Source organism: Centropristis striata, chromosome 22 (genome assembly GCF_030273125.1).
Source record: "Centropristis striata isolate RG_2023a ecotype Rhode Island chromosome 22, C.striata_1.0, whole genome shotgun sequence".
NCBI lineage: Eukaryota > Metazoa > Chordata > Actinopteri > Perciformes > Serranidae > Centropristis > Centropristis striata.
In genome coordinates, this window is record NC_081538.1 from 5084478 (window position 1) to 5102560 (window position 18083).

The following is an 18083-nucleotide window of genomic DNA, read 5'->3' on the forward strand; positions in this document are numbered from 1 at the left end:
TAGCGCAGAGTTTTTACAAGCTATTAAAGCATTTAATATGCACTGTAAATGTCATTTTTTTGCACAGCAGAAGCACAACTCATACACAACAGATACAGCTTGTAACAGTAATCATATGCATTGCAGGCTTAGAAGGCATACAGTGTTTCATTGCATTGGAAGAAAAAAAAACATGAGCAAAACAACAAAAAACACCTGTATTAGACAAGGTCCAGGGAAGGATGGCAGGAGTTCTGAAGGAGGAGAACTGGCCTAATCCCAGAGAAAGAGAGGTGATGAAAAGACAGAGTGAGATAAAAAGATTTGCAAAGGAGGTTATAAGAATAGTGTTTTTTGTGGAGGATGTTAAAAGAAATTTCCATGCCAGATGAGTTGTAAGTAAAGTGAGTAGAAACATCTTGAAACACCTAAAATTATCCGTGATTTGTTAACATTTAAAGGTGCAGTACAGTTAATTACCAGGACAGTTTGTCTTAAAAAAACACTTGTGACCACATAATTAAATACATAACATACTGGCTTGTGCTTTAACTATATCAAAATAACTAGTATTGTTATTTCTACAGTGGATTACTCACCGGTACCCTGGATAAAGGGGTTTTGGATGGAGTGGTCTGGCCAAAGGATGAAGCAGGGATGACTGTAGAAACTGAAATCATAGAGTCAGTAAGCAGGATTATTAAAACACGTTGACAAACACCATCACATGTCCAGAGACACATAGTGATCTACGTACCGATCGGTGCAGGAGTGGAGATCGGTGTTCCAGGGCCCTGGACCGGAGCAGGGGACGCCAGTGACAGGGTGGAGGGCGGCTGAGGAGGATTGGCCGGCTGGCTGGAGCTGGGCGTGGTGACAGATGTGCTGGAGGTAGAGCAGGGGCCCATTGGGGACGAGGTGCCTGGCACGGGGGCTCCAGAGGCAGGGTCAGCAGCTATGATGTCTCCCTGGGTGGAGGGCACTCCTCCACCCAGGTCCATGAAGAGAGAGCGCAGCTTCTTCTCCAGAGCCTGGATGTCGTCCGGCTTGCCTTGAGACTCGGTGAATGCCTCACACCTGAGATATGAGATATGAATGAAGGGTTTGGTATCCTGCTCAATAAATGACCTCAAGCAGTTTGAGGGCTGTTACATTTTAGTTACTGTGGCGTCGTTTTTTCACTGCAATATATAAGTCATACACCTCTATGGAAACAGTACAGTCAGGGGAATTCAAAAATGTCTTTTGTGCAGAATGACACAGTTATAACGGTAAAATACATTCCTTTTTTTTTTTTAAAAGCCGGCTAATCTTCTTCGATAATTTATTTGACTGAAAATGGTATGTATTTTATGCATTTGCTCTGCAAAACAGCCAATCGTTTAGTTGATGTTTCAACACATTTTGGTCACTTGATCTTAGCCTTGTAATTTCTGGCTTTCCAGTTACGCAGAGGAGCACAGAATTTATGTCTTTTACAGTATCTGGTGAGAGCAAACAGTTTTTTTGGGTAAAACTTTGAAGGAGACATAGAAAATGTGATTCTGATGAAATCATAAATAGATTTTGTTACTTTTCCTCGTCGAAAGCTTTCATCACACACGACTTGTTCAAGGTCAGTAAAACAAAATCCTGATAAGTGCACAAAAGTCATGACATCACCTTATTCCAAATGACCCACTTTAAACCAAGGAGAAATGCCCCGAAAAAAAACACAATCTAAGAACCAACGCTGTTCAAACTACACAAGTAACTGTACAAGAACTACAAGAACTTGGTCTTAAATCACAAACTGTCTGTTTAGAGGATAAGTACAGAAGTGTAGAGCAATATATCCATGCCAGCCTTTGGCACATAGTTTACTATTCAGTGCTTCAGAAACATTTCAGTCAATACCAAACAAGTAGTCAGGTACCCAGACTGAATAAGTAAACACAGTAAACATCTCTCACCTTGCATCACATTCCCCACAGTGTGTATGTGTCTGTCCAGGCAGGGCTGCCGTCTGCGGCTGGGAGTGGACCAGGGTCGGCTGGACTGAAGGAACGTTGCTGGTCACTGGCTGGAGCCCCACAGCGGGGGAGGAAGAGGAGGAGGAGGGGGGAGTGGGGTGAGAGACGGCAGAGGGAGCGAGCTGGGGGCCGGGGATGGCCGAGGTGGAGAGGGAAGGAGTAGAGGAGGAGATGGGAGAGACTGATGGATGATCGGAGGAGACTTCACTGGCTAGAGGGGCGGAGGAGGGAGGGGAGGAGACCAGAGGAAGAGCCTGGGAGGCAGGAGGGGAGGTGAGCATAGTGGGGGGGATGCTGGAGATGCTGGCAGGTGGTAAAGTGGAGGCTGCTGAAGCAGCAGTGACAGCAGAGACGGTTTGAGGCTGAGGCTGGCTGAAAGCATGGGGCGGAATTTGTGCTTGCCCCTGAACCTGCACCTGTCCCTGGGGTTGGGACACGGCCTGGATCCCTGGCTGAGACTGAAGGATTGACTGATTCACCACGGTGGGAGGAGGAGAGGAGGAACAAGGAGGGCTGAGACAGACAGCAGGCACAGAGGAGGCGGAAGATGGAGGAACAGAGACCTGCTCCAAGACCTGCTCCTGTGCCTGGTTTAAACTAGAAGGGACAAGTCCAGCAGCGGCGTCCGCAGCGGGAGCCACCGTGCTGGTCTGCGAGGGGACAGAAGCTGCGGCGGGCTGCAGCGGAGGATGGGTGGAGTGGATGGAAGCTGGAGCGGTGCTTGGCCCCGGATCAAACTGATTCTGGCTCTGTCGGAGCTCAGAGAAGGCTTGTTGTAAACTGATGGACCCAGCAGACTGGGACAGTCCCACACCTTGGCCTGGAGGCTGAGATGGAGCTGGAGCTGGAGCTGGGAAAAGAGAAACAGAGTTATAATCCCCATAGTTCCAAAACCGAACAGTAAAACAATATTATTTATTATTCTAACACATTGTTACAATATTTTTGCAAATATTTTTAATTCACTGTGGAAACTGTGGCGGACTAAAAGGACTATACAGTTATTGAACCACTGCTTAAGTTATTTTATTAAAATAATTCATTTAAGCGTCTTTGAGTATCTAGAAAAGCGCTGTATAAATTTAATGCATTATAATTGTATTACAGCTATTTTCAAATAATATATTTTTAAATGCTGTAATATTTGAACATTACATTAAATGCTATTTTCTATATATATTGATTGACAAACAATATCCAAATACGCCGAGTGGCCTCTTTATTAGGTACACCAGTACAATATCATGATGTTATCAGAAAGGTAATAATTCTACTTTATGTTAATTATTGGGGTCACAGTGGTCGGTGGTGGTGTACTGGAGTACATTACATTGTCAGTTGTTTCTAATAATCTGGCACTATCGTGTATATAAATTGGGTGGCCAAAATATTAGGAACACCTCTTTATATAATGCATAAACTACTGCACACTCCAACCTCTATAATGAAGACACAGTTAAACTAATAACTCTCTGACAGTAGCAATCAAAACCGAATATAATTATTATATTAAGGCAGAATTTAGATTAGGTTGTGTTGGATCACATTAAGTTATACTTGTGGACCTTACAAAGGATACAGCTATTTATATTCTAATGTTCAATTAGATGATCTTATAGCATCAAATCAAATAAATGCCAGTGTGTTATTGCATTTAGACAGAACATTTGGGCACTTTCTCTAAGAGCATTAGAGCTTGATCTGATTACAGTCATTTAGTGAATATTTATTTGTATTCAGTTTTTTTTTAACAACCTGAGCCAACAGCCTTATTTTGGTATTTCTCTTTTTTGGCCATCATTACAATAACATCCCACTAAAATCTTGCAATTTTCTCACACCAAAGTCTGGAGACCAACAGGGCAGGTGACATAAGTGGACAGGTTGAAAACAAACCCTTTATTTGTGTAAGAGAACACGTGAACTGTTGTGCACACATGCACAAACACAGTCCTTACCTGTTTCGGCAGGAGGTGCAGGCGCAGGAGGAGATGTGGGGAACATTTGTTCCTTCAGCCTGGCTTCAGGTACGGGGCTGACGATGAACCTCCGACCTGCTGAATGGACCACTTGTGCTGTTGCACTGGGAGTTATGTCTGGGAAGAGATGAATGTCAATACATGGCATTATTATTTGTTTATATCTGAGAGAGTCATATAAAAACTGCACTGCAACTTTTCTACACTACAGTTCATCTGCAAAATAAGCAACACGAAGCATTGGATACAAAATAGAAGCTTTGAGGAGAAAACAGGAATATCATTTTCATTTTCAACCGAATCTTATAAAAAAAGATACTTAATGAAACTATATACATCTGGAAAGGGAGTTTTGCATTCCTGTTGCTATTCTAGAGCTTTTTATACTGTAATTTTTACCTGGCATAGGGACAGATATAGCAGGAATCTGCTGCGCCATATCACCTGCCATCTGTAGATCAACAACGCAACATGACATAAACACTGAAACATACATGGTGTGAAACAAATACATATGGCACAGTGTGTATATTAGCTGCTACTTCAACATTTTGCCACTAAAACACCAACAGCAAACCCTGAAAAACATAAAACAGAGAGAAATAACTAAAGTATTTACCTGGCTGCTTTTGTCTCTCTCCACACCTTTCTCATCTGCGTTCTCTATCACCTCTCTGACCTGCTCGATGAACGACTCCCTCTCACTCTCCAGGATGAACTCGCTCTGGACCTGGAGAGAGAAAAAAGTCAGATTTAATTGTGCATATGTGTGTGAAATATGTGATAGGAACAAAGCTCCTGATTTATGTTTCCTATGCCAGTGCGTGGCCACAGAGGTGTCATTTAGCCTCCTGTGGGAACCTGCTGACGACTCTCTCAATGAAAGCACAAGGACACAGCAATTATGTGTCCTCCAGTGGTTTTAGGTGACAAAGCACAGATATCAAGCACACTGGCATGTGAAGCTTTTGCTCAGAGCTTATCTAAACCTACCTCTCTTCTAGTCTCGTTCTGTGATTGCTGTATTTAACTCAACTCAACTTTATTTGTAAAGCACTTTAAAACAATCACAGCCGCAACAAAGTGCTGCACATAAACAAACAGAACAAGAGACAATAAAATAAATAAAAAACAGGAAAGAAACACTAAAAGAAATAGATTCATTGCTTTTTAAAAGACAATTTAAAAAACAATAAATAAAAGCAAACCATAAAACACTAAAAACAATTGAATGAGAAGGTGTGTCCAAACTTTTGGCCTGTACTGTATGTTATTCCATAGTTTGGGGGCTGCAACAGTATATAATATTTAAATATTTATACATTTGTGTAGAAGGAAGTAAATGAATCAAAAGAGTGACGGTGTGCGTACCATGATCTGAGCGATCTCCTCGGGGTTGTCTCCATCCAGATCAAATCTGAAAGTCACCATCTTCCTGTTGTGTGTCTCCAGCTGACACTCTGCTACCCTGTCTCCTCGGTTGGAGATCTACACACACAAAAAAACACACAGAGAAATAAAAATATAATTAGAAAGGCGCAAACAGAATGTAAACAGATGAGTATCTCAATGAGAGGTTTTTTATTACTTTTACTGCAACTCATAAGTCTGCAACAACCAATAAATACCAACAGTGGCACATTGCTGAAGAGGATTTATTGATTCATTATGAGTTTATAGGAATTATGGGATGTGCTATTACATTAAGGACATTGAGTTTCGCCTTGGAGATCTTCTCATGGCGTGATCGACTTCGCACGGAGCGTCTCTGGTGTCGCTTGGTGGAGCGGCCTTCGTGGCGGCCTCCTCCTCCCTCGTTGCCGTCACTCAGACCTGAAGTCTCAGAGTGGCCACTGAAGTACAGAGCGAAAAAGAAACGAAGAGGAGCTGAGTGAAAGGGATGATTCAATGTGATCAGGACATTTCAGCAGTTTGCTTGCGAATGCATTTATTACCTCTCTATTGATGAGAGAACCTGCGGTGGCTGGAGTTGGGACTGGGACAGCTCTGAAGACTGAGAGGCAGACTGAAACACACACAGGCACATGAAAATGCACGCACACACACACTTTCAATATGATCTCTACCCACACCAACACCAGGGACATTTTGGGAAAAGAAAAAACACAGCAGGAAAGCATGAAATATAAGTTAAGTGTGGGGGGAAAAAAGTAAGAGAGAAAACTAACTAGATTGCAAGAAATTTCTTCATTATGTTAGAGCAACAAATACACATTTGAAAAAAAAAACTACATAGAACATTCTTGGGCCAATCAATAACCAAAACTAGAGCATGGGATAAAATGAATAAACCAAGAACTGCCACAAACAAACAAACTACACAAGAAACTGTATTCAATTCAGTGAATGCAGTATCTCCAATAAGACATGCAGCCCTGTCTTATTATTAAGGTCCATCCAACAACTTGCAACTGGACCAAAACAAAGTCAGCTGATGTGACCGATTGTTTCTATTAGACATCATTTATATGTAGACCAATCAAAACTGTCTCTTGCAATTTTCACACAAACATCCAGAGAATCTTTCCAACAACTATTGCTTGATTGTGTTTTTTTTTTTTTTTTTTAAGTAAATCCATGACACTAAGCCACTAAAGCTATTTGACATTAAATGATGGCTACAATTATATCATTGCCACTTAGTCATCATTAATTATCACTAAAATTAATTTGCTGTGAACTTAGAGAGCAGCACTTGACACATAGCTAAAAGGATCAATCAAAACCAGAATAAAATACCCAACATTTGTAGCATTAACTTATTACAAATGTTCATAATGCAGCTCTATTGTAATAAAGCTGTCATTTAAAACTGATGAGGTGTGCAGGATATTGGGCCTCATGCATATGAAGAGATTTGCTCTTAAGTAGCATGTACAACTGATTTGAGAGGATTTCTTTTGCAGTTCTCAGAAACAAAATTGCCAGAACTGTCCTCTCAGTTATGTACAAATAATGTGCTGTTCTCTACAGGGAGAAACACTTGTTTGACTTATGATATTACAACATAGTGTTTTAACCTGAGGATCACGTTCTGTTGCACCCACAGTCTAACATTATCATGTTTTCTCATCTAATACCTCCGTCACTGTCATGTTTCTTTGACCGCCTTTCATCTTTCATCTTCATTTTCATGCCTTGTCAATAATTCTGTCACAGACAAATTTGACTTGTGACAGCAAGGCTCACAAATCTAAATATTACAAAAATGTTCTTTGCTTCTTATATAATTTGCAGTCCATTCATTCCATAAAAACACAGTTAAACATCCTGACTCATTATCCAAGGCTCAACAACAAGAGCCTAGCATCTACGTGGCGGGTCTGACTGCCTAGGACCAGTACCTGGGGAGGGGCTTCCATGGGAGTATCAGGCGGGGCGGTGACTACACTGATGATTGGCACCACGGTGGCCAATGGCTGAGGCACAGGTGTGGGCACAGGAGGAGGAAGAGGAGGAGGAGGAGGGGAAACAATAGTAGGCAGCCCCACGACGGGAGGTGGCAGAGGAGAGGGAGGGGAAGCCACGGCCGCTGGCGGCGTGGTAACTGGGAGGGACGGCGGCAGATTGGGCGCCAAGGAAACGGTAGACGGAGTTATACTGGGCTGAGGAGAGGAGGGAGGGGGCCAGGAGGAGGAAGAGGAGGAGGAGGAAGTAGAAAGGAAAAGAAAGGGAGAGAGAAGAAGGTAGATAAGGCCGAGGACGGGTTGGAGGTGAAGGTATAGCGATAATAGGGAGGATGAGGTCGTAGATAAACCCGGCGATTAAAAATGTGATGAGCACAGACAGAGTTATGTCAACCGCCTTAGTAATGGAGCAGTGAGCTGTAGCTGCTCTTTAGTTAAACTGGTGGTTCACCTTTAAGGCTTCACATCAGAAGATGGATGTGCCTCGTGAGTTTTTATTGTTCTCCACAATAAATCATGTTTAAAATAAATCCACCAGGAGAAAGAGGCATCTATAGTTCACTGACCCATTACTGACCCGCAGCAAACAACATTCCGAGCAAGACAACTCGAACATTGATCAAGCCGATTAGTGACGACATCTCAAATCAGACAACAAACTCGTGACGGGACGATTGTGTAAAACACACACGGCTCTGAGGTCATGCAACCACAAACAACTTGTACGGATAATGTACGGTGCAGCTTTACAGGTGGTGGAAGAGCAGGCAATTCTTTGATGGGTTACACTCTAAACACCATATTAACATGGAGACACAGGATTAAAGAGTAAATGCTTTCACACACAAAGACTGTACAAAGTGGTTTAATGCTGCAGGAAGGCTACAGTGACTTTACAGGCACTGTGTGTCCTTGAGGTCGAACAAAAACGTAATTTCTTTCCTCACACATTTGCAAAAAGGTGTTGCATGCACAGTTAATATCTGTTTATAAGCTATGTGCTGTGTTGAATCACAACGCGTGCATGTGAGTTCTCATGCCTGTACACGAGACAAACACAACAAGGATCCACTCACAATAAAAAAGGTTTGCTGTTACTTTACAATTAATATTGAAATTTAGCAAACAAAGAAATGAGAATTATCCATCAAGTGGTTTGGAGCAAGTAAACTAAGCTACAGCATCGATTAGGCTGTAATCCACCAGTAAACAAAGCATAACAAGTGGTGGTTGTGAACCAGAAATAAAACAAGTCAACTTGCTTGTTAACTTCATCCAACTTAACTACAAGAGAAGTGTTCAAAATTAGTTGGATAAGTTTTAATTGTTCTTTCATGTTTTATGCTGTCCAAAGATGTGACAAATAAATATATTATCCAGAAAGACACTGATAGCTGAAACATCTGATCAATCATGTGAGTTAAATGTTCAAAAACCAACTTAATTTGGAATGTTTTATTGAAATTTGCCTTTAACATTCAGCATCTTTTAATGCAGTACTTCAAAATGGGCATAAAAGTATGTGAACAGAAACACGGCTACTAAGCATCAGCTCAGTGACATGACAATTTACAGAATGCTACCTTGCCATAAATCATCAGGTGGCAAGAATCTAAAAAGACGAATATTTCTTATGTTTCTTTAAAAAGATACCATACTGGATACTGGCCCCAAAAACTGACACTTCATTCTATAATACCCATTGTTCTCTCTGTTTGTCTTCTGATCGAGGAAATATTACCCATCCTGATCTCAAGTATTTACAATCCATCCTTTTGACTGATTGGTATATATATATATAGGGCTATATCCAAAAAGCACAGAAACAAGAGGGACTCACAATCACATCAACACACTAGGGACATATGTACAGTATATCTGCATATTCTGCCATATCTAAAGGTACCTGAACCAGAGCGAACTGAGCAGCTTGGTACAGTAGGAAAAGATGTTCTATACTGGGAGATGGACTGAGGTCAAAATACTGAACACAAGCAAGCACACACACACAACACACACGTGTACGGACAGACAAGTAGGCATGAAAAAACACACATAAAAACAAACCCAGTGATAAGTGCAGGGAGCATGCCAATGAGCGATGCCAGAGAGCGGAAAGAAAAATAGAAGAAATAATCTGAAGTTTACAGTAAAAAAAGAAGAAATTCAAGACAAGCAAAACATGCAATAATAACATTGTGTGACTGTGTGTGTGTGTGTGTGTGTGTGCGTGCGTTTCAATGCATGAATACAGCTACAGTAGTTTATACAGCAGGAAAAACAACACTACAAAGAGTTGTTTGAAGCTTCAATTGAGCCTGAGGTGTCTTTATGAAGACTGTTATGAGTCTGTATTTATCAAAGTGCCTTCAGCTTCGAGCTTAACGTGTGAGAAAATGTTTAGATAATTACTATATGTACAAGTAGCTAGGTGTGTGTGTGATGGTAAAGATGAGTATAGACATGTAAAGTGAACCAAGGCCAGCTTATTTGCATTAGAGCTGTGCTTAAAAAGTAATGTGCTACTTGACATACCTGTGAAGACGACTGCGGCAGAGACGTGTGTGTGGGGCTTTGTAATGATGAAACACTGTGACTGGATGAAACAACCTGGAGAAATAAAGTGAGGCAGAGAGAGAGTAGTGGGAGAGGAAAGAAGAAATATATATGTAAACATTTCATGCACACCAATATCCGTTTTAGGTTTGATAGTTTTTTGTAGCTTGTGCAGTTTTCAGTCATGTCCTGCTCATAATACATTGGATCAACTTAAACTCCATTTATCCATCCATTTTCATACGCTTATCCGGGCCGGGTCGCGTGGGCTGCAGGCTAAGCAAGGCATTTCAGACCACCTTAACTCCAGTTATGAGAAAACAAAATTAGTTGGAAAATGCCAGATGACAAAATCTATTTTGTCTCATTAAACACACAACTGGTGACGACTTTGGCTATGTTGTGAAGTAGAGTGGCATCATGGGAGTTGCTGTCTTCATCAGCTTCTCCTAGTTAGGATTCCTTCACTCTTCATTGTTTAAGAGGTTTTTATCAGTAGATGTATTATCTGGCAAATCTCAAATTAATGGTACAAGTGATTAAAACCGGTAAAAACACTGAATAATACAAGTTTTCTGATGCTGTTTGGCAGATACAGGATATGTTCCAGAGCGGCTGGGAGTCCAGCTGCTGCTAAAAATAGCTCGGCTCGTTTCTCTGATAACTTAAGATCCAGAAGTTCAGGAGGGTTTTACCAGGAGCAGAATTATCCGCAGAGGTATCCTCCTCACCGAAACAAACAGACCTGGTGACTAATACCAATAAAAACACTGAATAAAGCAGTTTCATGTTAAAATCAGGTTTCTCCTATGCTTTTTGGCTGACAGTTACCACTCAGCTCGTTTCTCTGATAACTTAAGATCCAAATGTCGATGACTTAATCCTTTATCTAGTCAAAATATCTAGTTAAAAATATCCAAGGCTAAAAAGTCTATCATAAAAATATTGCTGGATAAAAGCAAATTAATGATAACCATAGCGCTGATGCATGCTTAAAGGGGATATGATGCCACTGACAGGCTACTAAATGAAACAGGCCTTTACTGTGTAGAAAATTATGAATTTCTCTCAGGCTGGAAATTGTTGGAAAGTATACAACTAGTTGTTTAAACCTTTAAATCCACTTATATATTATCCTCAGTACTCTTAATTCACTGATGAGTTGTGAACCAATACTTAAAAAACGTAAAAAAGTGAATGAAATAGTAAGGTTTGTAATGCAGCAGTTATGTAATCATGGTGAATGAATTATGAGATATTATGGGGTAACGGCTATTTTGCCAGGTCAAATAAGGAAACTTCATACATTCCATCTTTTTCCTGACAAGAAACATTTGATCTCCGATTTCATGCTCAATCAAATCAGTTTAGGGCAGCAATTAGTTCATCGCAGTGGTTTGTGCCGGGGGCAAACACAGTTCTGCAGTCAGGCTGTGGCATTACTGCGGGCATAGTGCCAGCTCCGTGGGAGTGGTTACCTTCAAGCAAAGGCAACGACTTCAAAGGGAAAGCCGAGATATGAGTTATTGCTGTTTAAGCGCAAAAAATAGGGTGGAGTTATTTTTGTATTTTATCTTTATGGAGTTTGGACATCAAGGGGATGCGGTATTAAAAGTGGGAGAAAAGTGATGAAATGAGAAGATAAGGGAAGTTTGGATGTATAAAATTGACTTTAATTGTTTTTCTACCTGTTGGGGGGTTCCAGGAGGAGCTGGCTGGGCGGTGGCAGGGACCACAGGGGGTCCTGGACTGGGCTGTGGGGTGGGAACCTGAACCTGCTGTTGTGGAACAGATTCACAGAAAGACAGACAGAAAGATAGAGAGTGGAGAAGAGATGTTGTAGGATATAAAAGGGTGGAGGGTTGGGATGGAAAATCAAGAGAGATTGGCAACAGGGGAGAAGGAAAAACAAGAAAAAAATCAGAACATGTTTGCAGCTTGTAGACCAAACATCGTACATGAGCACAAACACAAGGTACTTCTGTTTTCTCTAGTGATCAGTCTTTAGTCTACATTTTCTTCTTGTGTATGCACACATGCACGGACAACACGTGTACATCAATCTATACGGCAACAGATATATGCACACCAATACCAACTGTATGCATATACACAGTTTGTAGTGTAACAGTACAGGCACAGTACTGGGGTTAGGCAGGGTGTAAGTACAGGGGATATTTTTACATGCAGGTCAAACCCTAAGTGATTGGTAGTGATAATAAGTCAATGAAGCACAGAGTAGAAGCTGGGATACTGACACCAAACACTTGAAACAACATACTGCTGTTTTCCTTAAAGCGTCCTTAAACAGGCATCATCTTTTCATCTATTATATTCTATGATTATAGGAATGATAAAATATGAGTCATTACTGTGGTGGCCGAATCTACCAAAAGCTTGAAACTGCAAATAAAACCCATAGATTGTATATAAAAAAAGTTGAAATAGCCTCTTGGATTGAAAACTGAGGGGAATGTGGTGCCTTAAAGCTGCATTCTTTGCAATGGCCAGCAGGGGGCGACTCCATTGGTTGCAAAAAGAACTCAAAGTTTAAAGATGCTTTTCTTTTTCACTCGTAAAACTTAGCATCCAAATTAACATCACAGTTAACATGAATTACGGATGCATCTTGCTTAATAAGATGGCTATCTAATGCTAGCTTCAAACTTAGCATTTACTATGCTAATGGCCCCTCTGGGCTAGTAACCAGGACCAAATTCTGTATCGATCAATAAACAAAACAAATGCAACGATAGCAAAAATACCAAACTCAAGGCTTCAAAAACGTCGTCCATCACATTTGCCATATGCAATTCTTTTATACAGTCTATGCATAAAACCAACTTTTGTTATACTCTAATAAAGATATAAAAAACACCCTGACAGTTATTTTCAAAGGAGCCCTTAGAGAAAGGACTATTGCATGTTTTCTTCTTAATTTCCTGTCAAATTAAACTTAAGACTTATTGATTTTTTTATTCCTGGTAAATTCTTAATAACCGCCAAGGCAAACAGAGCTGTATCTTTGCTTTTTGAATTCTTCCAATAATCTATGGCTCTATAACACAGCATCATACAGACAACTATGTTCATTCTGTTGACTGAACCCTGAGAATGCTGTTTGCAACTTTCTGCCAACCCTCACAAAGGCGGTGGGAGTTTACACAAGTACGTTGCACCGGACACACTGCTACCTACCTTTACCTAACATCAAAGGCAGTCACGTAAAGAAAATTTCACAGCACAGATATCTAATTAATAACATGTATAGAAAGATACAAAACTAAAAATGAATGACTTGAAATAAAAACACAGACAGATAACGACTGAAGAAATGAGAATAAGTGATCAACGTAAAGACGTGAAGAACGTGACACTGATAATATCAGCGTTCTATGGGTTTAATGAATTTGAACTGTGACTTTTGAACCTTGTGTAGGAAGTAAGTTGATTTCCAATCTGGACAGGAAGTGACAACACAATATGCTATAATAAAGAACTGACTTACTGTCAAGATTTGTAGCAATTACAACACAAAACAACAGAAAGAATTTAAAATACACAAAAGAAATGTCTTTTTGCACGGTTACATTGCAAGGTTTGTCTAAGCCCCCTTGGCTTTGTTGTATGTTTCTGTGTGTTTGTCCGTACAAATCAACAAAGTCTCGTAGCTTTATCATACTTGTGTGGTTTTCTTAGATTCACGACACACTCTCCAATCTGAAGGTGTATAACTATGTTTATATGTAAGAATTTAAATCTAAAATGCTGACCGTTCAATGTTTTTTATGTCATCTAAGGACCAAATGGACTTTGGATTTGCAGGAGCAAAAAAAATTATTAAAAAGTATACCATACATACAGTATACTTCCACAAACACACATTTCTCATATACATTCATATATGAACATACAGACAAAATATTACTTACTGATACTGACAAATAAACCAAATACACAACATAAAAACAGAAAAGGAGGAGGCTTAGACTGCTTATAAAGCTTGATACCAGAGTTTGTCTCAAAGACGGCCTTCTGAATGTTGCTTTAAATCAATTATTACTCAACTCACAATACTGAGCCTTATGTTTGTCTTTGATAAACTAAGGGAAAAGCTGGCTTCTATAAATTCTTACTAAAGTAGTTCTGACTGTTGACAAACATTTGTCTATAAATTATATTTCTATATGCAATAACTGTCGGGGAATGAATAATATGAGACATTTTGAAGGCAGACTGTGAGACTCTCTCTGGATTGTTGATATGACTGGAGGGGATTAAATCACAAATAAAGACTACATGATGACAAGTAAGCACCAACTGGGGCTCCTGGGTTGAAAGGGTAAAAAGAAAATAAAAAAAAATCAACAGGGACTGGTATGATGGCCTCTGGGTCAAATTACTGTCATAAATTAATTCAGCTGCTTTTCATAGAAGGATTCACTCTTCACGTTTTTTATTTTAGAAATTGCAAGTGATCCACACAGCAATTCAAAAAAAGTTATGCATGTAATTGAGAGTCAAGTGAGAAAAAAAATCTGGTAATCTTTAATTTTCTAAGTCTGATTTAGAACATTTTTAGCCAAAACTTTTATTTTAATATTTTATTTTGTTTTATTTTCACTCTGTTTTCACAAGTAACTTAGAGAAATTATCCTGTTCAAACCTTTTACATTTTTTCCCAACTTATTTAAAAAAAAAAAAAAAAAAACAAGTGATAAAAAAAAATCTGTAACAGAAGAGAAAATATTTTTTCCCACTTGCATCTCAGTGCTTTTGTATCAAGGTTTTGGAGAATATATATGAAATTCTCTATGAATATTACTATACTTCGTCATAATATGGAAATTATGACGTATTGACAGCCGGTTATGGATCTTTCCTAAAAAAGCAACTTATCTAATTCCAACTAGTAATTGACCCAGGGGTGTAGGGGTGATTTTAAGGTCTAACTTTAGTACCAGAGTGGGGTTAGCGGCCTGCATGGCCAGCAGTGACTCATGGTATGTCATATCGGGTTGGGCTGGTATCACCCCTCCATGCCGAGCCCAGGCGCTCTGGATCAGAGGGTCCAGCTGGGTTGATGATGCTCCCCCGAGCTCAGTGGATGGAGTGGTGGGGAGAAAGCTCTGCATGGAGGGTGGGTGTCCCTGGGGGTCTACGGGGAACACTCCTCCAGAGGATTCGTAGAGCGAGGCGGAAGATGAATGAGGGATGGACTGAGCGGCTGAAGAGTCGAAGGGAGGGGGGACGGGTGGGGGAGGAGGAGACTGGAACTCGCCAGCGTCAGAGGAGGCCATAGAGTCACTAGAAGGATCCGGGCTTCTGTCTTTTGCGGCGATACCTATGTGGTGAAGAAGAAGACTTCCTGGAGGTAAGGGGAGCTCGGGGCTGATGTACGAGTACAGCTCTTCTGTCACCGGCTGGAGTCGGCTGTACGTGCCTGAACCGCCTGATCCAGCTCCAGTGTTGTCTTCTAAAGGGAGGTCCATGGAGCTCCTTCGGGCTCGGTAAAGTCTGGATGCCAGGAGGCTCGGGTCTCCGGCAGCAGCTGCGGCGGCTGCGGCTATATGGAACTCGAAGACACTTCCGGTGGACGGTGGGGCTTCGGCCATTACTGGAGGTGCAGAGATAGGGAACGCGGAAGAGGAAGCGTGCTGTAGTGGAGGATAGCATCCATCAGATGAGGAGGAAGAGCCAGTGGGTGCACTCATGGGAGTCGGGGGGATTGGGCTGTGTGCACTCATTCTTTGCATGAGGTGAGTGTGCAAGAACCCTGGTTGAGGTGGTGGAACAGGATCATAACCCAGACTAGCAGCTGCGGCTGCTGCTTGCCTCTGCTGATGGAAACTCAAGTGGCCGAGCTGGTGAGCAGTCATTGGGTATCCTCCATATGCCATCGCTTCATAATGGTCCAATAAGGCAGCTTGATTCAGACTTAATCTCCTCACGGCTTCCTCGTGCTCTGCTCTCATGTCTTTGTAGCCGTACAGACTTGGGTCAGATTGTCCTTGGAGGTGCAGCGGCTCCCCTACGCCGAGTCTTTGAGCAGCAGCTGCAAAACCAGGATTCACCATGAAGAGAGAGGGGGTCTCAACACCCTCCATCCCAGAGAAGGGATGCAGGCTGCTCCCGTAGCGAGTGTAAGCAGGCTGGAAGTGTCGAGTGTGTGCTTCGAGAATGGACGTGCTCTTGCGCCTCTGGGTGTTGTAGGCCTTAGGAGGCCCGGTGGGAGGAGGCGAGAAGGAAATGGGGCGCTCGGGGATGGAGGGGAAGAAAATAGAAGGGGGGTCTGGGAGAGTTTGGAGGGGGATGCTCCCTCCCGCTCCTCCTCCTGCGCTTCCTCCTCCGCTGTAGGGGTGCGGCATTGAATGCTGCTGCGACAATAATGAGATACAATGGATTTAAGAATGAGACTCAGAGAATGTGAGAGAATCACAGCAAAGGCCCACATGAAATGGAGAAATTAGTGCAGAAAAGAGCATCATTTCAAAAACAATACCAAGAGAGAAAAAAAGGGCATGTATTCTCTTTTCACACTTGAAACAAAATGACGTGATTAAGACAGGACAGAGTATACCTAACAGCTGTAAAAAGGAGTGATGAGAAGAAGTGAACCGGTAATGTTAGGACACAAAGCTGCAGTAAAAACAGGCAGACAGGCCAAGTGACGGACTGGTACAGCACAAAGACAAGCAGACAACCCAAAGACAAGGAAGTGAAAGTGGGAGACGCTGTGAGAGCTCACAGGTAGATACGAAGTGGTGGAGTAAATAGTGTAAAGGAAGAGAAGAAAGGCCAAATGCTGGCTCGAAGCTCCATAATATCTTGACACATCTGCACTCAGGAAAACTGTCTTTTATTACAGAGATCCTTTAACTAAATAGCTACAACTGATCTAGTCAGGCTTGGTGCAAAACACTGAAAAGGGGACACCCTGCTGGACTTGGGCTTAAGGGGTCAACCATGAGCCACAACCTTAGTTGCGTAACTTTTTTAATGATCTTTTTCTCCCCTCACTCCCTGTCATCTCTCGACTGTCAGCTGCCTAATAAGGGCACAAAATGCCCCAAAATGCCTTAAATAAGAATGCTCAGGTAGCTTCTGTCACTCAAAAGTAAAAAGGTAAAAATGTTGTAAGAGAAATCTAGTCCAGCAACTTTCCGATGGCCAACTTGTTGTATTTGAAAATGGCCGTTTTAATAATTTTGGCTGACAGCTGAGCAGTTTTCCTGATGGTAGATGCACATGATATTAGACATTTGTATCACAGAGTAAAGGTAAAGCCAGTCAAGCTGTATTTAATAAGAACACATGGTGGTCTAACAGAGGGAGAAAGAGAGAGTAAATAGAGGCAGATTGGTAGAATGAGAGGCTCACAGCAGTGTCTGAAAGTTTGAACGAACTCTGAGGTCATATTTATTTACTTTCTCAAGATAGTTTCTGCTTAAAATGCCAACATACATTTAAAACAACATAGTTGGCTCAGCTCACATAATGCTGTAGATGACTGTTATCAATATGTTAACTATGAAGAGGAAAAAAGCTGAATAAATATTAGGATTTAAGGAGGATAAGAAGGCTGCAGTGGTACTAAACTAGTTCAAGATTTATTTTTAAGTGTTCATCTAATCTTGTATTTCAAATGAACTTAGAAGATAAATTACATTTTCTGATTCCGTTTGGGTGTTTTTGGGTTATTTGTACATGCATAAGAAATACAAGCTGTTTCATAAACAACCCTTTCATTCACTTTATCATGCGGTAGCTAGAACTAATTACTGGTATTTGTGTAGTTCACTGACTTTGTAACAGGTTTTCCATAAACACTAACACTAAATTTCCAAAAATTTTAACTTCCAACACTTTTATCTACTTTCAGACCGCAGCGTGGCCCATCTCCCTCATCTTTCTCTCTCCCTTCCTCTCTCACCACCACTGTGGCCTCTGGGGATTTAGACTTGTGAACCTACGGGGGTGGAGAACAGGGCAGGTAGGCTGGCCCTCCGCTGCCTGGCCCCCGGCAGAGAGCAGGCAGAGTGAAGGGGTAGGACCGTCTCCAGGGCCTTGGAGAGGCGCCCGGCGAATGTGTCCCTCTCGGCTGCGAGAGGCATGCAGGGGGAGGTGGC

General features: G+C 41.5%; 1 protein-coding gene across 1 annotated transcript in view; it reads right to left on the reverse strand.

Annotated features, from left to right (window-relative positions):
* wnk1b (WNK lysine deficient protein kinase 1b) overlaps window positions 1-18083 on the reverse strand; it is a 108629-nt gene that overhangs the window by 17053 nt on the left and 73493 nt on the right. The window contains exons 12-25 of the mRNA XM_059326445.1: window positions 14916-16331; window positions 11643-11732; window positions 9934-10008; window positions 7336-7596; window positions 5926-5996; window positions 5673-5823; window positions 5342-5458; window positions 4590-4700; window positions 4370-4421; window positions 3950-4087; window positions 1932-2841; window positions 737-1056; window positions 579-649; window positions 196-252 (exon numbers count right to left, since the gene is read on the reverse strand). Coding sequence (XP_059182428.1) covers window positions 196-252; window positions 579-649; window positions 737-1056; window positions 1932-2841; window positions 3950-4087; window positions 4370-4421; window positions 4590-4700; window positions 5342-5458; window positions 5673-5823; window positions 5926-5996; window positions 7336-7596; window positions 9934-10008; window positions 11643-11732; window positions 14916-16331 — 3840 coding nt within the window. The remainder of the gene's footprint in view (window positions 1-195; window positions 253-578; window positions 650-736; window positions 1057-1931; window positions 2842-3949; window positions 4088-4369; window positions 4422-4589; window positions 4701-5341; window positions 5459-5672; window positions 5824-5925; window positions 5997-7335; window positions 7597-9933; window positions 10009-11642; window positions 11733-14915; window positions 16332-18083) is intronic.